At 40.9% G+C, this 24,098-nt stretch overlaps 1 protein-coding gene across 1 annotated transcript; it reads left to right on the top strand.

The window, feature by feature from the left end:
* The first annotated feature begins 14,975 nt into the window (after nucleotides 1-14,975).
* On the top strand, nucleotides 14,976-21,807 carry ACTC1 (actin alpha cardiac muscle 1). The gene is made up of 7 exons (XM_067558073.1): nucleotides 14,976-15,053; nucleotides 15,830-15,982; nucleotides 17,456-17,780; nucleotides 18,637-18,798; nucleotides 18,922-19,113; nucleotides 20,894-21,075; nucleotides 21,476-21,807. The coding sequence occupies exons 2-7, from the start codon at nucleotides 15,854-15,856 to the stop codon at nucleotides 21,617-21,619; spliced, it is 1,134 nt and encodes a 377-aa protein (XP_067414174.1). The 5' UTR covers nucleotides 14,976-15,053; nucleotides 15,830-15,853; the 3' UTR covers nucleotides 21,620-21,807.
* Nucleotides 21,808-24,098: the final 2,291 nt, after the last annotated feature.

Raw genomic sequence — 24,098 nt, forward strand, 5'->3', positions numbered from 1 at the left:
AGAAATGGCAAGCCCATGTGCTGAAGACAGTGCTGACTCTGGCAAGGATTCTGCTGCGCTCTCTACATCAAATGTCACAACATAGTGTTCACTTGTGACTCTCCAGTTTTTACACTATGAATTAAAGAGCTTTTATTTCAATGTAAAATGTATTTGGCAATTTTTTCGCCTGCACGTAATAATTTATGAGGAAACTATGATTGAATACGACTGGTTATAAGTTTACAGTGGAGGTTGTGATCTTTCATATACACAATGAGTAATGATGACAACCTTATCTCTGGAAACACAACATTCTGAAATATTGACTGGGAGAGAGGACAAGGCCGGGACACTGTGGTCAGTCTGTGCTTTGAGACTGTCCCCCTATGGACCAGAGAATGGATCATTCTCACCAGAAACTAAGCAGCCTTGCAACTGAAACCACTTATGCTTGTTAGTTGGTGAGAAGGTGAGGTCAGATACTTCTCCTGGGTAACTGATTAGAGTCCCCGCTAGCTGGGGAAGAGCAAGCAGCCAGCCAGCGACAATGCATTATTCAGGACACCATCTCTGCAGCACAGGCAGGGTTCAAGTTCTGCAAGGTCAATTTCATCAGCTTTGGGAGAGATAAATGTAGGTTCCTCAGGGCAGAACATTATGTTCCACTGTCAATTGGATCTGGCTGTACTTTATGTGCATGCCTTTTTTCAATTGTCCACAGCTTCCTTCGGGTCAACAGCAGAACCCCCCGAACCACAAGAACATATCCAGATTTGCTCCCCAACACCACAATATTCATAACTTTCCTGTATTGTTTTCCGTGTGAATAACTGCCTTAGAGAGAGAGGGTGTTTGTTACATCAAAATTCTCTCTTTTCCCGCCACAAAGAATTAATATCACCATTGCTATTTGTTAAGACAATTTGTTGCCTACAGGAACATAGAACTATGAAGACCAAGTGTACACGGTGCTTCAGGAGGAGCAAAGAGCAGTTGAAGCCCCATGAGGAATTCCTGCTGACTCATCCAGAATTCCTCCAGAGAACCCAAGGGACAAAAGCAATGCCACCATTGGATAGAATGTAGTATATGTAGTCTCATTGTGCCTGTCCTCCTCTGCTGGTCAGTTTGTAGAGAGTTTGGGACCTAAGAACCACCCTTAGCCCTTGTAAACATCATCTGGGCTTCCTGCTTTACTAACATTCCTTGTGTTCCTTATCTAGGACCATATTTCCTCACATTTTAAAGGCAGTATGTTACATTTGTTGCTTCTGTATGTAAATCTATGCTAAGTATCTGAATCCAAGACATTTTGGGCTGGGTACAACTGGTTATGGGGTGCTCTGAAAAGGGTAAATGTAACTGGGTAGCTTTATTATCTGGTGCTGCTTTGTAAAATACAGATTTAGATTTTCTTTGTTGAAACAACATTTTAATTTTTTCTCATGAATTTTTCTTAGAAAATAGTATATGTTAAAATAATGTTGTGTTAAGCTCTCAGAATCAATCCATTTTTCTGATTTCAACTATTGACAAAGCACAACTGTTTTAATGATGAAAATATCCCTCATTAGTAAAAATAGTGAACCTATTTCACTATTTCAAATTTTTTCACTAACATAACCTCATACGTACCATGATTCAACATTTTTGCCATTTTAGGTAGGCATGTCTGACCTTTGAATAGATACATGTTTTCATTTCTAATTCTTTTTCAGAAGCCCTCTGGGTTTTTCACATGTTTTGAATCCTTGCCTGTGTTAGATGTGTGTTGCTAAGTTTGGGATAGCTTCTGTCTGGGCCATCCACAGGAAAGCATTATAATGCATACAATAAATCCTAACTATGCCTAAAGGCTGTTCTGAATGGAAAAGCATATTGCCAGCATCCACTATTCTTGCTTCTGCCTCAAGTCACATTTAACAGCTTTAATCCAAATACTAACTTAAAGTTTGATCCTTGCACTGTTAAGAATTACTTAACTGTCCTTTAGATTTATTTACATTTAGATGTGGCTGAATCTTAACACCTAGCTAGCCCAGTTATAATACAAAAGCAATTCATTGACTGAAAATATGTGTTTTATGGGAAATATGTTTTTATGCAGACAAAATCTGCTTTAATTTACATACATATAAATCTGGAGTAATTGCTATGTTTTCAGTGGAGGTACACCCGGGTAAAACAGATATAGGATTTGGCCCACAGTACTGAGATTAGTAAATGTTAGTCAAAAATAAACTAAATAAACTAAAACGTCCAGGTTCACATAGATCCATAGATAAACAGAAATGTTACATTGGCTGATAAATTATGATGTTATTAAATATACATAAATTATATTCATTTATGTTGTTCAAAGAAATGCCAGTGATCTTTCAATAGCTGAGATTATGGTGTGATAGTACATTGCAATGTTATTTTATACAGTGCCTTTTTTATATGCTATCTTAAAATGCTTCATACAGTTAAACAAAGTAACAGAAGGCATAAATCTTTTAGGCCTTGTCTACCCTTGCAGTGGTGTGTAGGGTACCTGTAACTATATGAAGCAATGAAAGGCTCTGAGAGTGGGGAGGCAGTGTGGAAAGAGTTTGGCAGCTCCCCACTGCTGGAAGCTTTCCTGGCTGCCTCCCCCTGACAGAGCCTTTGCCCACTGCTGAAGTCTTTTACTGCAGTGGGCAAAGGCTCTGGCAGTGGGGATGCAGCCGGACACTACACTGCTAAAAATAGCAGTGTAGATGGGGGAGATATTGCTTGGGTGTGTAGGCAGCTATGTAGGTTACAAGGTTCTGGCATCTCTCTACTTGCCTGTCTACACTGCTTTTATACCCAGGCTAGCTGGATGTTCACTGTCTTTACTATACACACTGCCACAAGTTTAGACCTACCCTTATAAACTGATGCAAACACAGTGGCCAATTTCTCTCACTGACACCAGTGTATCTCTGTTGAACAGTATAACTGAGAAGAGAATTTGGCTCATTAGATTGTAAATAAGACAATCAAGCCCAATAGCAGAAGAAGAGAGAATTCAATTGGTCAACACAAAGGCAAAAAGCAGGCCCAGACCACATCCTTTGCAGCTACAATTAGCATACATGATTGCTAAACTTACTAGACGATGACTGGGATGAATGATGGTTCGTACCACAGAACAGAAATTGCTACATTCAATTCATGGTTTCATGAGTACAGGAAAGATGAGATGATGGAACATTTAACACCGTGATGGAAAAGAAGTTCCCAAAACCACAGGCCAGAGGCTTAGAACTAACAGCTTTTTGAATGAAGTGGAAAAGAGTAAGTGCTATTCCCTTCACATCTGAGACTGAGCCACCCCCACACTGGAATTGCTAAACTGCTTGTGTAACTGACCGTGTAGTGAGGGTGGTACAGAATGGAGACAAGTGAAGTCAATCCATGTGCTTGTCATAAATAAGAAATAGTATTTCTATAGTTTGGGATGGAAGAGAACACTTAACACTAAACAGCAATTCCCTTAAATCCGCTGGTGAGAAGCCTGGCAATCAGTCACAAAATGAAGGATAACTAGCTATGTGATCCATATTAGCAAATATCTGAGCAATCTGTAGCACTTCACTGATTTGAGGATCCATGCCCTTCTAATGTCAGATAGTGCTACATCAGAGAGTGATTGAGGCATGGAGTGCTGCCAAATGTTGTGTCCAAACAGCCTGTGCATACCATATAGCATATCCAGGTCAACAGCCTGTTTTGTCCTGGCAAGAAAACCTCTTCATTCAAACATTCTTTTGGACCTATGAAACTCCAATAAAACTGTCTGAGGCTGCTTGTCATGGTTATTTTTCACTTAGGTTTGGGATTCAGTATATTCTACACAGACTGATTGAAAAACTGAATGATTCCCTGATATTCTGTTCACTGCAAAGATTTTAGGTGATGTAGGAAGGAGGTTTATTTGTCAAAGCTGAGTAAAGCAGGGTCTTTTGCAACTTTTAAAATCCTTGTTACTTCAGGGGCAGTATGTGGAAAATATTTCCAAGCTTACTGAAACAGAGCATTCTACTTATAGCTAACCCCAAATCTGCCCCAACTGTGTGGCCTGCTATAGAAAGTAGGTTTTCTTGTAATATTTTTATTGAAAGGTGTCTGAGGGAAGGCTGAAGTGCTCCAATTATCCACAGAACAGGTATAGCAGAAGCAGTGCAAGCTTCTCCATATTGCCATGGTAATATGACTTAACCTTACCTGGATGGGCCCCTCTTGTGGAAAGTAGGCTTTGATATATTATCATCAGTTTTAGTGAGGTAAATAAGTGATAAAATTAGTATTGAGGGAACACATTCACCTTCCCTTCAAGAACATTACTTAGAGAAACAAAGCAATTAATTTCTCGCCTACCACCAATTAATCATTCAGGGATGGACCAAGTGTAGTTGGACCAAAGTGTATTGAACCTAGATACTTTGCTGGTTTAGGACGATGGATTGCCCTCTTTTACTCTGCACCTATGCAATTTGTCTTGATCAATGCTCTCTGAGGTCTTGTGACAAAGTACTGGGCAACAGCAGTTGAGTCAGCACTGTGGTCACTGCAATTGTGATTAATTACTCCAGAGCAGACATCATTAAGAAGAGCTGTGCCCATCTGATGGGCTGAGGAGAGCTAAGAGGCTAATTAGGCCATTGATACAAAAGGCACAGAGAGGAAGTAGGAAAGGGAAATAAGCAGAAAACGGAAGAAAGATTGCCACTCCCTGCTTGTCTCAGGAGTTGAGAACTCCCTAGGATTGTACGGGGGTGAGGTTATATAGTGTACAAGGCTATGTCTACACTATATCATTTACAGCAGTGCAGCTGCAGCGCTTCTGGTAAAGATGCTCTAAGCTGACAGGACAGAGTTCTCCCATCGGCTTAATAATTCCTGCTGACATAGTGCTGTCCACGCTGGTGCTTAGGTTCTTATAATTTGTGTCACTCGGGGGGGGGGGGTGAATTATTCACACCCCTGAATGACATAAATTATACCGAAGTCATTTGTAGTGTAGATATAGACTAAGGGTGGTGAAAACTCACATTGCAAATAAACCGTGCTGAGTGTTTTATAGGCAAAAAAGGTCTCTGAGCTGTTTGTGGACGTGAGCAGAGGAAAGGAACAAATGATCCCTGCCACAGGTCTCCATAGTCTATTGTGGACATGACATTATGCTGATGTTACACATAATAAAAATGTAAATGATAAAAATAAGCTGTTTTAGTCTGGTATTGACACTTCTGTGTCATGGAGAATATTTCATGGGGAAAATATGATTGAAATGAAGACTAATACAGGCCCTCTAGGTCAGCTTGGGGAAGTGATTTTGGAAATGTCTGGATTTCTATTATAAAAACATTATATTGATTAATGTTTGTACTACTGTTATAGTCATGTTGATCCCAGGGTGTTAAAGAAACAAAGTAGGTGAGGCACTATTGTTGAAAGAGAGAAGCTTACACAGAGCTCTTCTTCAGGTCTGGGAAAGGTACTTAGCGTGTCACAGCTAAATACAGGTTGGATTAGATTGTTTAGCAGAAGGACTTAACACATGTTGCAAGAGACCATTCGAAGTGAAGTGGGCAGTTAACATCTGCAGTTATAAGACAAAGAAGGGTTAATGTGTTACAGATTGTTATAATAAGCCATGAATCCAGTGTTTCTATTAAGTCCATAATTTTTGTGTCTAGCAAAATCATGAATTTAAGTTCCCAGGCTTGTCTTTTGAAGGTGTTATGAAGGTTTCCTTTGAGGATAAGAACTGAGAAGTCAGATATCAAGTGATCATTTTGTGAATTGTTCACCCACAAGTGAGACGGTATTTGTATGAGGCATATCACATGCTGTGGTGGGCATTTGTAGGATTTATGGAACTTGAAAGCTGTATTGTAGGGAGGGTATTGATCATCACAGCAGTGGAGATATGCTTGCAGGTTTTGCATCTGTTGTTATGGCAGGGTCTGGTGCCACTTTGAGTTGGTGTGTCCTGGTCTGTGGGGAGCTTGCTTCTGATGATGAGATTGGTGAGGTTGTTTGAAAATCAGAAGTGGAGGTTTTGGAAAGATTTCTTTCAGGATGTGGTTCCACTTAAGTATGGGTTTTAATTGTTTAATGATACTCGCTATGGGTTCCAGTGTGGGGTGGCAGGTGATAATTAGGGGTGTACGGTTGGAAGCTTATTTTTCTGTATTGAAGCAGGTTCTCTGTGTATTTGGATGTATAATGTCTCTGGTGGAGTGTCCTTGTTTGGTGAAGGCAGTTTTAAGTGTGTTAAGCTGTGTATCCTGCACTTTCTTCTTGGAGCATATTTTATAGTAGTGTTTCTCAACCTTTTAAGTAGCAAGTACCCCTTAAAGTCTGAAAATTTTAATAAGTACTCCAACACTGAATTTTCCATGGAATTTTATATTTACAGACTAATGTGAGCCATATATTGGAAGAAGAGCTGAGTATATCATGCCGTGATATGACAGATGTCAGATCTAGTGGGGTAGTGTTACCGTCTTTACACCAGGGGTGTGCAGCTCAAGTACGTACCTGGGCTAGAGGTGATGTTGGCCAAAGCTCGGAGGCTTTGAGCAACATGCCAATGCTGGGGAATATAAAGCGCCGCGCCAAATTTTTTGCCATAGATTTGAGTAGAGGAAGGGGTGAGAGGACAAGAGAGAGAGACAGACAGGAAAAGAGGGTAACTGGTAAAATCTGGGGCTATCATAGTTGTCAATTTCACTGCTCAGCTAGAGCAGTGAAATGGACAAGTTTTCTGGGCACTGGCTTTGAGCCCGGGAAGGGAGCTGCCACCTGGGCAAGTTGCAGGTGGCTACCGCCTGGCTGCCAACCTGGGAGGTGGGCGACTGCCATCCAATCCAAGCTGGGGCAGAAGAGGCTTCCATGCTGGTTGGGACCCAGGGATGTGGGCAGGCAGCTGCTGCCTATCTTCAAGCCGGGGCACTGGAGGCTGTCCCTTGGCTTGTAGCCGGGCGCGGGTGGCTGCCATCCAGCTGTGAACCCAGCTCGCGAGACTTAGGAGGCTGCCACCGGGCTCCCACCTGGGAGCTGGGATCGAGTGGGAAGCGGGCTGCTGCTGCCTGGCTTCCCCAGAAATCAGCAGCTGCCACCCACCTCCCCTTCACTCTATTTTTCCCCAGGTACGCCCTGCCTATTTCTCACGTACCCCCAGGGGTATGCATACCACAGGTTGAGAAACTATGTTCTATAGTATCTGAGTGTCTGGCTGTAGATAACAGATTTCTTGATGTGTTTGGAGTGGTATTACTGGCTCTGTGAAGGTAGGTGTGTTGAGCTGTGGGTTTCTTATATGTAGTTGTTTGTAGAGTTACATTGTTGAAACTGATTGTGGTGTCCAGGAAGTTGATGATGTTGGTGTGGGAGTGTTCTAGGGAGAGTATGATGGATGAATGGTGATTGCTGAAGTTGCGGTGGAAATATTTGAAGGACTTTATGTTGAACTGAGATTCATTTACTCAGCATAACAAATCTTCATCAAAGCAAAACACTCATCAGATAATGATCAATTACTTACAAAGGGAAGCTTATCAGGAAGATCTCATCACAGTTGCCTCCGGACAACACAGATTCAACCTCCCTTTGTTACTCACATTTATTTATAACTTTTTGCTATCTTTTCTTATGTATTAGTCTCACACTTCCATGTTAGTTCAAACCATTCTTTTCTAGTTTTTTATTTACTTTATCTTTTATGTTTTTCACAAACTTGATTATTTTGCAATTTCTTACATGTGCAATTCTACTTATGCTTATGCTCTTCAATGTTATCAGAACAGACCCTTAAAATTCACAGCAGTCTTCTATCAGACTTAAATAAGTCTTTGCTCCAAACATTTAGACCATCTGTCCAGATGATGAAAATATTATCAATGCATCTTAAATATATCATTGGTTTTGTGTGCATTTGTCAAAAAATTCTTCCTCAAGGTGGCTCATGAAGAGGTTGGCATATTGCCCATGGCTGTTCCCATGGTTTGGACAAAGTGTTTGTTGTTAAGTGTAAAATTGTTACGGATGAGGATGAAATGGATAAGTTTGGCAATGTATTTGGGGTGGCTATCTAAGTGTTGTCCATGTCTTGTAGATATTTGAGGCAGGCAGTGATGCCATCATTGTGAGGAATGATGACCATCCGGGTGACTAGGATGGTGTTCTGAAGGAGGGTGTTAATGTTGCAGAGTTTCTGGAGGAAGTCAGATGTGTCCTGGAAGCAACTGGCACTTTGTGTAGTGAGTGGTTTGAGGATGGTTTCTGTGAGTCCTGATATTCCTCCAGAAAGAGTTCCATGACCAGATATGATGGATCTGTCTGGGTTTCCTTGTTTGTTTATCATGTAGATGATCTGAGGTTCATGGGGGATGAGTTTGTAGAGTTTCTCTTGGAGTTGTTTGGGAAAGGATTTGATCTGATGTCCCTAGATTCCTGGGTGAACTGTGGTGTGGGAGTGACTTCTTTGAGTTCTTTATAGTAGGTGATGTGGTAGAGTTGTCCATTGGCCTGTAACCCATGAACCCTCCTTTGTCCTATGACTGCAGAGGCGTTAACTGCCCAACTCAGTTTGAATGGTCTCTTTCAACATGTGTTTAACTCCTTATGCTAAACAATCTGTTTCACCTTTTATTTAGCTGTAACACACTGAGTACATTTTCCGACCTGAAGAAGAGCTCTGTACAAGCTTGAAAGCTTGTGTCCTTCACCAAAAGAAGCCGGTCCAATAAAAGATATTATCTCATCCACCTTATATCCACTCGCTTATATTTATTAAGTTCATGTTTTACATAAAACTCTATGCAAAAATAATTGCACATCCATCATCATCTGCATAGAAAATCCAGAGATCTGCTCAAAAAGCGTATTTATCTTAATCGTATTCTCAGAGCAAAATCTGTAGTCTTTTTAGGGCCTACAAAGTTACAAAACTGATTTTTATGACCCAATTGTCTTTTCTGGAAAGTGTAGATCTTTTAATAAAATCAGAGACAAGGAGTGAGAAAATGAAAAATAAGCATACAAGCTCGAGAAATTCTCTCTGTAGCTATTTGCATTATGATCTCCATACACCACAGAATCCTTTCCAAATCTGCTTGTGCCAGGGAAAGGACAGCAGTGCATTTAGGTCCTGGCTCTGCCCCAAATGTCCTCTGGCTAATTAGCTATTTTTCAAAGAATTCATTTGCTAGCAAGAAGCTGGAGAACCTTTACTGGAATGGTACATGGGCTAAAGCTTTAGATTTGATTAATGAACTGCTTTGTTGCTGATCCTTCACTGCAGCATTACTGCATTCTTTTGGGACAACACTTCAATTAATAGGATGTTAGAATTTAGGTCATACCTGGCATGTTCAGTAGCAAGCAGTAATTTCAGGGCTCAAAACTTATACCAGATGCCTGTAACACTATAATGGAAGAAAAAAGTTGGAGTTGTGGTACAGTGGTGTACAGGGGCACTGGATATCCTCTCATCTGCTTGAATTTTTACCAGGATACTGTTCCTGGACCCAGTGGGTATCTGATAAATTAGTAGCATTCACTCTATCCTCCTTTGCCTACAGGAAGGAAGAAGTTTCATTATCTCTGGGCTTGTCTACACTACAAAATCAGGTCGACTTAAGTGAGGTTGACTTACAGCCACCACAGCAACTAAAGTAGCTGTTGGTGTCCACAGAATACTTCTTCTGCCTGGGGTGCGCGTCCTCACCCACTGAAGAGGGTCCGAATGTTTTAGAACCAAACAGTTGAACTGGAAGTTAGTACCTATGTTCTAATGTGTCAGCATTCTAATATAAATCAGGGTGGGATCTCTAAGAGAGGCAGCACAAAACCCACAGCCTTGGAGGAGCAGGAGATAAGGAAGGTTTTAAGCCACTTTAGCATTTGTCCTTCTATTGTGGACTGCTCCATGACCCCCAATGTAATTTAGACAGCCCTGGGGCCTGTCTAAGTTATGGCAGCCTTCCTAGGAGGCCTTTCAGGCCAGAGCTGCCTGAAATCTTCATGGTGCTACATGCTGGGGCCCTGCCCCTGACAGAACACAGTGTTGTGAGGAAGTCCTGGGAAGGGCAACCTTATAACTGGCTTTTGTAGTTCTGGAATGGGTGGGAATCTCCCCTATCAGAATCCTGTGCTTTTAGATCCCCTTTATGCCACTCTGTCTCTTTCACTCACGGTAAAGCAATGCAGTGAGGATGAGGATCTCACCTTTTATTTGTAAGTGGCATGTTGCAAATGACAGTTCTTAAGGGCCAGAGATTCAGTACTTCCTTACGCTGTTACTCACATCCATCTACATTTTCTGCCCCTGCTTCTATCGGCTTCATAAAAAAAGTATTTTAGATGCATCTCTGGTCTCCTATTGCCCATCTCATTATTCTATCATTTCAGTGTACTCTTAAGACACTTTAGGTTAATTATAGACACGCAGCACTCTCTGAGTGAGAGAGAGAGAGAGAGCTGATAACAGCCTGAAACTATGTGAAGGGTGTAAAGAAGAAGGAGACAAGATTTATTTAGTATGATATATGGGGCTATAACTAGGACAAATGGGAAGAAACTAAGAGGGAAAAGTTAGGATGAATATCAGGAGAAACTGCCTGACAGTATAGTTATTAAATTGTGGGATAATGCTCCTCAGAAAAGGGAGGAAGCTCTGTTACTTGATACTTTCAAAATTAGATAGGACAAAACATTAGACAATGTATCATAGGGAATAATTCTGCATTGGCAGGAATGATCTAATTCTCTTTTTCAGTTCTAGCTTTTATGACTCGAGTGTGTGTGTGTATATATCCCACATGGGGTGCTGGTATTCATCTGATAAATTTGTCATGCATCTTTAATATTATTGCCTGCACTCTGCCCACCATTCAACCTCTGCTGGGATAACTTCTTCCAAAACCAGACACGGCTGCTATGGAACAAAACAAAATCTGTCAGAGATATTTCTTTCTTTTCCTTGCAAATGTAGAATTTCTCATAAAAATTACACTGGCCTGAGGCTCCGGAAGGGCAATATTTAGCTCTGAACCAGTGACATGTTTGATATTCCATGATCCCTTGGGGTTAGAAATAGGTGCTTTTGCAGCTTTTGTTCCAAGCCCTAGTAGGTTATGAGATATTGGACTTTAAAATCAGGACACTATTACATATGTAACAGGTATTAAATATATTTTTAGGTTTCTAAGATATATTAGTTATAATTTTTTCTCCCTCACAGAAGTCTGCACAGTGGGATTCATTGTAACTAGGACAACTGATTTTACAGGTGGAAGGGTACAAAAACTATACAACATTTTTTAAATTTCCAAAAACACTTCTATAATAGACCTTCTGTGAAATATGTGGCATATATATAGCGAACACGTGATGGTTTAGTGTGATGGGAAGGGTTTATTGACACTTATGTAGAGATATGTCTATAACATCTGTAGATAATATAAAGAATAAGTTGATAGTCTGTAAAATATACACAGAACGGGAGGCCTGAGCCAGCAAACTCTTTTATTGGATACAGTGTTTTCTACTGTAAATAATCCCATTGAAATCTTTATGGCAATAAACACTGGTAGAAAGTGTTTCCAGAATCAGAGCCTTATTTTCCTACTCATCTCCTTCCCTCACTTAAAATACTAAAGTGAATTGGAGATGCTAGATAACCTACTGTTTGTATTCTGATTGCAATTCTAAGTCAAATCAGTTTCCTGTTGGTTTGAGTATCACATCAAATTTTGCTTGCAAAGGAAAAGCAAGACTTGCTCCAGGTAGTGCTTGAGGTGCTGTGATTCCAGAAATGAAGCGGTTGCCTCTGTGCACATATGTCACAGCTATGCTAATGAAAAGATCTGTGCTTCTCCATTAACATTTGTTAAACACTTCAGTCTTAATATTCCTGAAGGGCAAACTCTTTTTGGATATGTGAAGATCATTGCTATTGTAGCTCCTTCTAGTATCTAATAATATCTTCTGCTTGCTTTTCCCTTGCCTTTAATGTATTGCTTGGGCTGTGACTGATTCATACGAAATGCATCCTGCAGGTAAAGAGATCCTAGTCATTTCAATATCTGGAATTCTTCCCCCCAGGATGATGATATATAACACACTGCAGTTGGGTTTCATTATTGTTTGTTTGTTGATTTATTTATTGGCTGCTATAATGTTATTTTATGGCCGAGAACAGGATGCTTTTGACCAAAGGAAAGAATTTATTTGGGTACTTTTCAAATGGCTATGAGAAAACAGGTGCCATTTTGGATTTAATACACTATGTGGTGCCCTGTTTCTTTGACATTACCTTGTACAGTAAGGAGGGAGAGATATCTTAGCTTTCAAGGACATCAGGGTTGTAGTTTCAAGCTCTATTGTGTTTTAATTAGAAAATTACAATTTGAGCAAGTAGGAATGAAAGCAGATATGAGTTTAGAAAGGAAATACAAAAGAAAGGACAGGCATAGGACCAACTGTCCCTGGTAAGTCTTGTACACAAATGCTGGCTTTATTTGTCTCAGTTTTGAGACACGCTCTTTCTTTCTCCAGCCAAACGGAATGTAGGCTATGACAGGGAGGGTCTGAGATTGGAGGAATTCAAAGTGGCTATCAGTAACTGGCTTCTATGTAAATACTGTAACTTCTGAATGGAGGGACAGCTGAGATAACACTGCAGGCTAATCTTTACTGCTGGTGAAAAAGACCAATCTCATGTTTGGTTTCTGCAGAAAAGATGGGCTTTCGGAAGAAGGAAAAAGAGGATAAGAATAACTTGACAATATATGTGGGAATCAGAAATGTAATAAAAAATGGAAAATGAGGTATTAAAAACTCATTAATTTAAAACCATACCCCCCATACACTCTCTATTTCCTATATATACACACACACAAAAATATATAGAAATCTCTCTAGCTATCTATAATTATATGAAGTATTTCTATAAGCTTGTCTCTAGTCTGTCTAATCTATTTAGAAGTATATACTAACTTGGTGTGCCTTGCCATACCAATATTTTATTTTATTTTTTTATATCAAATACCAATAAACTTAATGAATGTCTGTGAATGAAAGTTTGTGTCTGTCTGTCTCTGATTCCCAAGGCAGAAGCATGTGAAGCATAGCCCTCTATTGCAATGACCTATTTCTGTCATTGTAATTTACAGTCTTGAACTATCTTTTCATATATATCTGGGCTAGCTTTTATGTATTTTTTAAAAATTGTAATTGTGTCTCACCTGAAACTGTGTGGGTCTTCTCAAGGATTTAAAGTAAAGCAGGAGCCAATGGTGGCTAAGATGCTTGTTGAAACATGTACAGAGTTGTGTTAATAAATGGGCACAACACCAAGATGAGCTGGGGAGAGGGCTAGGACAGATAGGTTCCTTGGAACTACACTTCTGATTAACTATTTATGCTATTACAGAATAGTTGTTGAATCTATCCTCTTTGAAGAGGAAATGTAAGGTCCAAGAGCCTCTGCAACCGCCTTTCAATACAATGTAGAAATGAATAGTATGGCTCTACAGTAATTTTCACTCATCACACCCTTTGTTAGAGCCAAATCCCAGTGCAAAGTGAGCACAAAAAAGCTGCAGCTTTGAATTCCTCTCACATCTTTTAAGATGTATATGCATGTTTGACAGAAGTGACCCTTTTACAGCATCTAATATGTTTCATGCACAAGATTTGTAGCTGAGTGGCTGATCTGGCTAACTGAGCTGCTGCTGCTTCTGCTGCTGCTTCTGCTTCTTCCCCCACCCCTGGCTCAATTTTTTCTTCCCCAGGGTGTAGAGCATAGACAGACATTAACTTGTCTGGGTAGTTTACAAGCTGAGCTCCTGAAGGACACTGTACTCTGCAGTATAATAAAGTTCCTTTAGGACATGCATTGACAATCTGGGCCTTCACATACCAGGCCAAACCCACTCAAGGGATGCCTTTCCAGTCTTTCTATTTTTAACTGAAAAAAAAAAAAATCCTTGAAGATATATGGATCTTCTAGGTTCCACTGCTGGAACAAATTATCAATGTGAATGTTTCAACAACAGAGAAGGAACACAACTGTCACATTACATTAATACCATAGCTGTTTTTGTTCAAGCTATTCCCATCTCTCCAACCCCACCCCCCATAATATCACTATGCATTACCAATTCAGTGTGCACTAAAAGTACAAAAATGGGGAGTTTGTTTATATATGTGTTATTCTAAGTCAATAGATCCTGCTTTGCACTGCCTGTTGCCTGCCAAAGGCACAGGAAAGCATAATTTTTTCTGCATGTATTCAAAGTTCAGAGAGAATTCAAGTGTGCATTGCTTCTTGCTGAAGCAATACAAGAAGCATATGCTGCCTTCTGTCTTATTACAGGAGCAAAACCTGAGATTGTAACTACTAATGAAAGCCTCACTCATCAGCCTGCTTACCTGCTGTCATTAAATATGGGCTTGATTATCCTTCTCAGAATTAAAAAAAAAAAGCAAAGAAACCGCCACTATCAAACAAACAAGTGTATTTTGAGATTAATAATCTGACTATTATCCTCTTGAAATCTCTCCCATGGTTTGTCCCAGTTGCTTATTTCCCATGCTGCAGTGACACATGCCAGACACTATGGCAGCTAGAGCTTAATTCATTGATCTTTTTACAGTGTTCAGATTCCTTAAAACAGCAAAATGGGAACCCCCCTATCATTCAGCTTTTTAAAAATATTGGCCTCTGGAACAAGTATGCCTAGTTTTTCACATGGGATCCCTATTTGGCCATCCCATTTGCTGTTAGAATGCTACCCCCTTGCTTTCCTTACATGGCTTGTGGGGCCCTGCCTGCTCTAGCCGGCTCTGACTTTTGCTTTCTCTTACTCCATTAATGGCTTCACTGCTACTCAATGGCGTGAAGCCGACCAAATAAGGAGAAGGTGGCTGGCTTGTCCCTCAGGAGACTCTGCCTGCCACTGCCGCTCAGGAAGTATAAATGGGTGTCTCTTCCTCTGAGTCAGTACCCAGCTTTTTCTCAGGAGCCCCACGCAGTAGGTGCTGACTTGGTGAGTAGTACAGCTGACAAGCCCATCGGTCAAGTTCCCAGCACAGCAGCTGCTCTGCTGAAGGCATCTTTGGGGGAAATTAGAGGATCAGACTGACAAAGAAGAGACACTTTCTGGATTTTTAGCTACAACTGTGGAGGAGCTGCTTTGCGTCTGTAACACACGGGCTAATGGGATTTCTTTTCTGGCTGGGGGCTGGGAGGGGAGTGAAGTCTACACATTTTCCATTCATTCGTGCATCGTTTCATTCATTGCTTTAAAAGTAACTGAGTGCCAAACGTTGGTTGTCGGGGGGATTGTAGCCACTACAAAGGTGTTGGGTCTGCAATTCCCTCCCTCCCTCCCCGCTCCAAGACAACTCTCAAAAGTTTGCCAGTCTTTCCTAACAAAATCTCGGCAGATTCTTTCTGTCAAATAAGGAGCTAGTGGACAGAGAAGTGGATGTGAAGAGGCGAGGGGGGGGGATATGAGCTGCTCACATAGGACTAACATGGGCAGGGGGAGCGGGGCAGTGGGTTTGCGCTCTGCGGCAGCCCCCCCAGTGCCGCTACTGCGGGCGGCGAAGGGCTAAGGTGCAGCAGGCACGCGCCGGAACAGGCAACAGCCGGACGCAGGAGGCGGCCGAGAGCGCGGCCGGCGGGTGGGCGCCTTAGCATGGGGCTTATTGCCGGAGAACTCTGCCGTTGGCGGGATCAGCCCGGAGCTAGCCGGGGGGTCAGGCAGGGCGGGATGCGGGGGTCTGCAGGCGCTGGACACGCGGCTGGCCTCTTTTTCAGATACCTGCCTGCCGCCCGCTCAACATGTGCGACGACGAGGAGACCACCGCGCTCGTGTGCGACAACGGCTCCGGGCTGGTCAAGGCCGGCTTCGCCGGAGACGATGCCCCCAGGGCCGTCTTCCCTTCCATCGTCGGCCGCCCCAGGCACCAGGTAACTGCCCCGCCGCTCGCTGGGCAGCCCCTGCTGTGCCGCCTGTGCTGCTCGCCGAGCGACCCCTCCCCAGCCGCCGCCCTCCTTCAGCGCCCCTGGCCTTCCGACCCGCCCGCCCCAGCCCCCAGTTCGCCTCATCCCGCCCCATCTGGTCCTCCTACCCCGCCCCGCTGAGGCCCAGCCCCCGCACCTGCCTCATCTCCGTCCTCCTGCCCCCCGTTTGCTTCTTATCCCAGTCCCTCTGATCCTTCTGCCCCCCCCCCTTCCCGCTAAGCCCCAGTCTCCCCTCTTCTCTCGTCCTCCTACCCGCCCCTGCTGAGCCCAGCTCCTTTTCTCACAGATGTTCTTCACCCCCTCCCAATCCCCGGTTTCCCCCTTTCTGACCCTCCCCACCCATCTCACTCGACTCCTTTCAACTCTGTGCTCACATCTCTACAATCCCCCCCATTCTTCACTTTCCCCAGCTGTCTCTCTCTCCACCTTTTCTCTTTCGTCTCCCTCATTCCTACCTCTCTCCTGTAGCCCTTTACTTCATTCTTCACTCCACTCTCCCAATTCCTCCCCTTTCCCTCTCCTCACATGGGCCAGATCGTCAGCTGCTGTTAATCCAACTAACTCCATTAATTGAATTTAGACCACCTGAGTCAAGACCTATTCATAGACCTTTGCCTCCCCACCTAACTCATCTAATGCTACACAACACAGCCACCCCTTCTGGATCCTTCAATTCTTCTCTTGTCTTTGATCCATTTCCTCTCTTACTCTGGAACTCTTTACTAATTTTCTGTTTCTTTCTCCTATTCTCTTACCACTCTATTTTGTGAGCATATAGAAACCAGCATACAGAAAACTTTTAGTAAATTCCTCCCCTCCCACCTACAAAGAGCTACAACTTCCATGCCAAAAATATGTAAAAACTCAGCATTGGTATGATGTGATATTATGAACTCAGTGATGAAAAGACTAATAAATAATTCATCTTTTTGTTTACTACACCAGATAAGCCCCTCCTTCTCTCTTTTACTTATAATATACTAGTTGGCATGATTTCCAGAATGCAACAGTTGTAACTGCTTACAAATTTGAGAATGATTATGGCTACTGTAGTGGATGCATTTCACTGTCATAGAGATAGCTATAAAAATTTATTCCATCTATCCCTTCAAGTTCATGATATGGTATGGTTTGCTTTCTACTACACCCTTAGATATGTGGGAATGAACTATTTGGTTTTTCCTATTTTGTGTTTGTCATTTTAACTGATTAAATAAAGTAGGATTTTTGTAAAAGATACAACCATAGGTTTACTTAATTAATATTCAAAGTAAGTAATGTTACTTTCCATATTCAACCACATTTTGGCATAGTTCTTCATGTATTTCTCCCTGCCTTATCCCAAATAATATACTAATCTCTTTGGCATGTTTAAATCTGTGCTTAATAATGGTATTTCTTTATACTTTCCTCCATTAGGGTGTTATGGTTGGTATGGGTCAGAAGGATTCCTATGTAGGTGATGAGGCTCAGAGCAAGAGAGGTATCCTGACATTGAAATACCCCATTGAACATGGCATCATCACCAACTGGGATGATATGGAAAAGATCTGGCACCACACTTTCTACAATGAACTGCGTGTGGCCCCTGAAGAACACCCTACCTTGCTCACAGAGGCCCCCCTGAACCCTAAAGCTAACCGTGAAAAGATGACCCAGATAATGTTTGAGACCTTCAATGTGCCAGCCATGTATGTGGCGATACAAGCTGTCTTGTCCCTATATGCTTCTGGTCGCACCACAGGTAAAAAGATAAGTGACTGCTATAGAAATTTTTCCTTTCAACTTCTCAACCCAAAAGAAAATAAAAAATTGTGAGCAGTCTCTAAGACATTCATATTCACAGAAAAATAGATGTCTTTCCAATATGGCACTGGTAAAAAAAAATCAAAGTAGTCACTTGGAAGTGCAGAAGCATTGTCCAGTGGTTAGGGAACTAGCAGAGGACTTGGGAAACCTTGGTTCAATTCCTTGTTCTGTCACAGACTTCTTGTGTGACCTCGGGCAAGTCACTTAGCCTCTCTGTGCTTTGTTTGTATGATGAGGTGTTCTGAGGCTAAATATAGTAAAGATTGTGCAGTATTTTGAGAGAGGCTGATGAAAAGTGCCATATTATTAATTTATCCATATTGCTTTAAAAAGGAGACATGCAACTGTTTCTCCTCTCACTTACCATGATGTAAACCCAAAGTGACTACTATGAAGTCACTAGTTATGCTATGAAGTTACACTAGTATAAAACTGGTTTGAGAGGAGAATCAGGCCAAATATGTGGACTTCAGTTTAAGACGACAATCACAGAGATAGTGCTAGTACAGGTACTGAAAGGATCTAATCCAGAGTAATTGGAGAGTGGTTGTTTTGGGTGAATTATTACTCTGAATCTTCAGTAATAGCCACGCTAGCAAATGCAGAAAGAATGAGCCAGATCCATTGCAACTGTTGATTACAATAGAGCTATGCTGATTTACATCAGCTGAAGATCTGGGCCTATATACCTTCTTTTCTTACTGAATAGTATATTGAAAGGTCACGTGGTTTCTGAAAAGTTAGGGAGGTGCCTCCAAGTTTATCTGATCTCAGTCATTTCTTTCTCCTAGGCATTGTTCTTGACTCTGGTGATGGTGTCACCCATAACGTACCTATCTATGAAGGTTATGCTCTGCCTCATGCCATCATGCGTCTGGATCTGGCAGGCAGGGATCTGACTGACTACCTCATGAAGATCCTCACTGAGCGTGGTTACTCCTTTGTGACAACAGGTAAGTAGATCATATCCTCATCTCCTTGCTAACATCTTCTCATCTCTCTCAAGCCACTGGGGAACTTCTCCCCTCTGGCAATCTCCCTCTTCAGACCTTGACTTGCTTTCTGTGTTTCTGCAGCTGAACGTGAGATTGTCCGTGACATTAAGGAGAAGTTGTGCTATGTTGCACTTGACTTTGAGAATGAAATGGCCACTGCTGCCTCCTCTTCTTCTCTGGAGAAGAGCTATGAATTGCCTGATGGTCAGGTGATCACAATTGGTAACGAACGTTTCCGTTGCCCAGAGACTCTCTTCCAGCCATCCTTCATTGGTAAGTGCCCTCCTTTGGCAGTAAGACCAAGTGAATTGTAAGGCTTGGAGAGCCCCCATTCCCTACCTTCCCACTCAACTAAATCTGGCATAAAAGCAAGCAGAAATAATGGATTAGATTCTCCAGTGCTGCTAAACTACGCTTGGCACAAAATTATTGAGAAGGTGGCTGCTGTCTGAGCACTTGGTTAGTCTTTTGGTGCAGATTAAAACAGCCTTTAAATTGCAACTTCTCTAGCTGTGAGTGCCTCCCTGTGTCCATTCTGGCAGCTGTGACAAATTAGGACATGGAGGGATGGTGTAGGAGCCTCTAGTGTGACTATGCTACCAGAAGATTCTATTACAAAGGGTGAGCCAGTGGAAGGCTCCATCTGTATTGTTTAGCTGGAAGAGTGACACAAATCTGCTCTAATGTACTTGAGAACCTGGCCCAATGACTTTATCGTCTTGCTTCTTCTCTCCAAGCCTTCAGCAATGTCAAACTTATCTTTACTGAACGCCCCCCAAAACCCACTAATGTAATTACATTCGGGAACATTCTCAGCTAGTGTAAATTGGGATAGTTCAATTGAAGTCAATGGAGTTCTGCTGATTTGCATTAGCTAAGGATCTGGCCAAAAGTAAATTGTTCCTTTTGCACTGTCATGGCATAATGATAGGACTATGTCATTGAAGAAATGTTATTGCTCAGATATAAATTTCTTAGTATTAATAGAATGTCAATATGTTCTTGGAGATTTTCCATCAAGGTGAATTTTTCAGAGACAGAATTTGAAAGGTTTATGTCTTATATTTATTCAAAGACAATAGCTGCTTCCACTGAGAAGTGAAGTTTCAAAAAGAGAAGTTTGTATATATACACTATAATTAAATACTGTCCTGGCTAAGATTGTAAATTCTGCTATAGAGCCAGACAAATCTGATGGATACAACAAGTGTTTAAGTATAAGCCCTGTGTGTTAAATGCAGTTGTCCGTCAGCTGGCATCTTGTTGCAGATCTAGTTTCATTGCTTTCAGGAAGCACCTGTTAAATTAATACATTGGAATGTAACCTATGAACATTTGCTTCTGATGTCTTTCCTCTTTACACCCACTGCTAAACCCCTTGTCTGTGCCTGGATCATCTCTTGTCTTGATAACTGTAACCTTTCTGGCCTGGTGGCCTCTCTATTTACTCCCTTCTCCAGTCTATCCAAAATGCTGCTGCCAAAAACTTCCTTTTCTGCTCTGCCTCTGCAAGTCCCCTTCTTGAAAGCCTTCTCTGTCTTTTACCAGATCAAATTAAAGCTCTTTGTCTAACTTCCCAGGCCCTATATAATCTCACACTCGTTTTATACTTCTTCTAGCATTTCCTTCTATCCTGCCTCACTACATATCTTACTGCTCTTCACTATGAACTTCTTTTATTCTGTTCCACAAACATTGAAAAGCCTCCCCCCCCGTATCCACCAAGTTACTTTTTCCTTTTTCAAACTTACTTATTTTAGGATTCTGTTTTATGTTAGTTTCCTATAGTAATTATTATTAACCAGTATTTTTACAATAAATAATCTCTCCACACTCTCCCTTTACCTGAATTATTATCACATTTTGTTTTGTCTTTATTATACTGTAACCCTTTCAGGGCAGGGATGGTATCTTTTGCTATGTTTTATTATAGTACCATAAAAGTACATGTTATAATGCTTATTAATAATTGCTTTAAATGCTAACAGATCTTTTACACAAAAATTGTCCCTCTTGTATAATTTGTTGATCTGTCATTTTCTTGCCTTCCAAGGTATGGAATCTGCTGGTATTCATGAAACTACCTACAATAGCATCATGAAGTGTGATATTGACATCCGTAAGGATCTGTACGCCAACAATGTCCTTTCAGGTGGTACAACCATGTACCCTGGTATTGCTGACCGCATGCAGAAAGAAATCACTGCATTGGCTCCTAGCACAATGAAGATCAAGGTGAGAGGTTTGGTGTCATATGAAATGGAAATCGGGGTCAAGAATTATTATATTGAGCTAAAGTCTAAATAATTAGGGTGGGAGGTGGGAGCAATCCAATAGTGAGACCAAGAGCAGCAGGATTAATTGGGATTAACTTGATTGAAATCAGTGGAATTATACTGGTAAAACACAAGTGTTAGGAGAGGAGAATTAGGCTGTAAATTGCCATTGAGAATACTGCATATATTGTAGACTGGCTGCTGGAGATGTTACCAGTGATAAAATAGGAAAGTTCTTTTATAATTTTATGTAGTCTGTAGCAATTTAGTATATCAAATCTCTACAAAGCTCATGTAAATTAGTGTTGGAAATTCAAACTGTTGAACTGATGTGGATTTTGCTCCTTATCCTTCCCTAGATCATTGCCCCACCTGAGCGCAAGTACTCCGTCTGGATCGGTGGCTCCATCCTGGCATCTCTGTCCACCTTCCAGCAGATGTGGATTAGCAAACAGGAGTATGATGAGGCTGGTCCATCCATTGTCCATCGCAAGTGCTTCTAAGTACCTTTTCCTCAATTTACTTCCACTCAGGATGATGACATTATGCTTCTTGGAGTCTTCTGGCAATCCTTCCTGAACTCTCTTCAGTCATTGTACAGTTCGTTTATACACTCGTGCAATTTATTTGTGCTTCTTCTAATATTTATTGCTTTATAAATAAACAAGATCTGGGACTTGCAACCTACAAATGATTTTGTCTTTTTTTTTCCCTTTTTGTTCTAAAATTTAATCTGTATACAAACTGGGGTTTTGAAACTAACACTGTTAAACACATCAATGTCTTTGATGGATGGGTGTCCTTTTTAAATTATCTGACTATGGACAGCCTATCAGCTGTAATATATTATTAATTCAGAATTTTTTTTTTTTTTTTTGAAACTTGAAACAAAAGAGGCATCTTAAATTAAAGATTATAAAAAAGTAGCTTGGGGGGACAAGTGGAAACAAACCACTCACATTCATTCTTTGGGTTTAAAGATAATTTTTCAGTTGCTAATTGGGGTAATTATAATCCATGTATTTTAATACCAAAGTCCTGTATACCAAACACAGTTGGAAAAGAATAATTATGTTCATATAATCCAAACGATCAGTGTTATTTAAAACTAATTAGCGTAAATCCTTAACTCCTAAAGAGCCTTCCCACCCTACCCCAAGTGTCTTCTGCGGGTTATACATGTTTGTGATTAAACATTAATCCAAACTGACAACTTGCCCCCTCCCTCCAAACCCATCCAAAATTCTGAAACAAAGACATGCAGGCTTTATTATACAAGAGCTAAACAAACCTTTTAAGTTAACAGAAGAATAACACACAACTGTTATATTAATGATTATTTTACATCATCCGTCTGACCCAGATACCGAACTGAGAAACTGCCTAGCTTTTGTAGGCTTTTTTTTGTTCCTCACTCTTTCTTTTCATAATTATGCTGTTGATTAGTTATTGTTTAAAAATTAATAAATGAAATGTGTAGTACAAAATGATTTGGGAAACTTTGGCTTCAATATTACCATTAATCAGTAGCCTTTTATAAAATACATTCAGGATGGAACTCACCTAGGCTTGATTTAAGAAAGCGCTTTCCCAGAATAACTGGGCTTTCAAGGTGTTAAAATAGGTTTCATATTAACATTGTAGTCTTCAACTGCTGTGCGATAGAATAATAAATTAAAAATAGGTGACATGCACAGATCAAGAGACGCTTTCTCCCATTTATTATTCTGAAGTTTAACTAAAACTTTGGATACTTGCATGTAATCTGTGAATAAGCAGGAAAAAAGCACTTTTTGTTATACAGAGATGCATTTACCCCTGTGAATATATGAAGATGTTTTCAGTAAACTTTATTTGTACTGTTTATAATATATTGCACCTTGGAACGGGTATAAAAAGGGGGTGCTGTAGTTGTCTGTCGTTGTTACACACTTGGAATGTTTTGTTAAGAACAAAGTAGAAAAGCACTTTCTCAGCTCTGGTCATGAGCGTTTTAGGAGGAAGGATATTACTAGCTTCTAGAAATACCAGAGCAGGACACTGTGCATAGCATTACCAATCTTTTTTTTTCAAATAAGTCTTTTCAGTACAGAAGAACTTTGTTAATCAGCACATTCCGTAGTTCATACCCCAAACCAACAGACCCCCCCCTTCTTCTCAACCAGGGTTTAACCATTCTAAGGCTCACACAATGAAGAATTTGGTACACAGGTAGAGTTTGGTATTTTATAAAACACAGTAAAGAACATTTACTAGTTTACAGTGAAACCAAATGACGCTTGCCAATTAAATTAGATAATTACAAATTGCAGAAATCTTGCTTTTTGATTATTTGCTCTTTCACATGCTAATTTGCAAAATTCAGTCGGTCACAAAGGTCATCCCAGCAGGGATGTACTGTACCTACATTGCTTCCTGTGGAATAACTAATGGAAGCTCAAAATGTTGGGCAAACATGCAGAGAGAATCAAAGTTAAGAGACAATAGTGCTGTGCCTAGCACTGACATTTGGGTCAGGTGTGGCAGACATAAAGCTGGCAGCATGTTCAAGAGCGTGAGTAGCAGTTCATAACAATGGGCCCTTGAGCATGTAGGAGAGTGACGGATGTCACCAGTTGCTTGTTGGCATTAACAGGATTCCTCTGTACAGACTGTTGGATTAATAATTTATGGCTAACAATGCATTGTTATGGGCAGCAAAGAACACGCAAAAGTATGGTGGATGGAAAACAGTTAGGGATCAAGGGAAGGAGATAGAGTTCATCTCCTCTCTCTGCCATTACAGCAAGTGTTTCCAAATATATATTTTAAATGTAATTATCTGGAGTTTGCCTTACTGAATAAAACGTATTCAGTCTTGGTACAATGATGCATTTAATAATTAAATGGGATAGGAGACATGAAAATAATTTGAAGAAACAAGACTTTGGATAAGTGAGGTGTTTTCTTATGTAAATAATGAAGGTCATGGACTTCACTTTA

This window comes from Emydura macquarii, unplaced genomic scaffold (assembly GCF_026122565.2).
Source record: "Emydura macquarii macquarii isolate MOO-44397 ecotype Brisbane River unplaced genomic scaffold, CSIRO-AGI_Emac_v2 contig_1876, whole genome shotgun sequence".
Taxonomy (NCBI): domain Eukaryota; kingdom Metazoa; phylum Chordata; order Testudines; family Chelidae; genus Emydura; species Emydura macquarii.

Excerpts from the sequence above, each read along its gene's own strand:
- ACTC1 (XM_067558073.1), top strand. The coding sequence starts at position 15,854 with ATGTGCGACGACGAGGAGACCACCGCGCTCGTGTGCGACAACGGCTCC. Across the intron at positions 17,781-18,636 it reads TGCTTCTGGTCGCACCACAG|GCATTGTTCTTGACTCTGGT; the intron begins GTAAAAAGATAA and ends TCTTTCTCCTAG. Across the intron at positions 21,076-21,475 it reads CTAGCACAATGAAGATCAAG|ATCATTGCCCCACCTGAGCG; the intron begins GTGAGAGGTTTG and ends ATCCTTCCCTAG.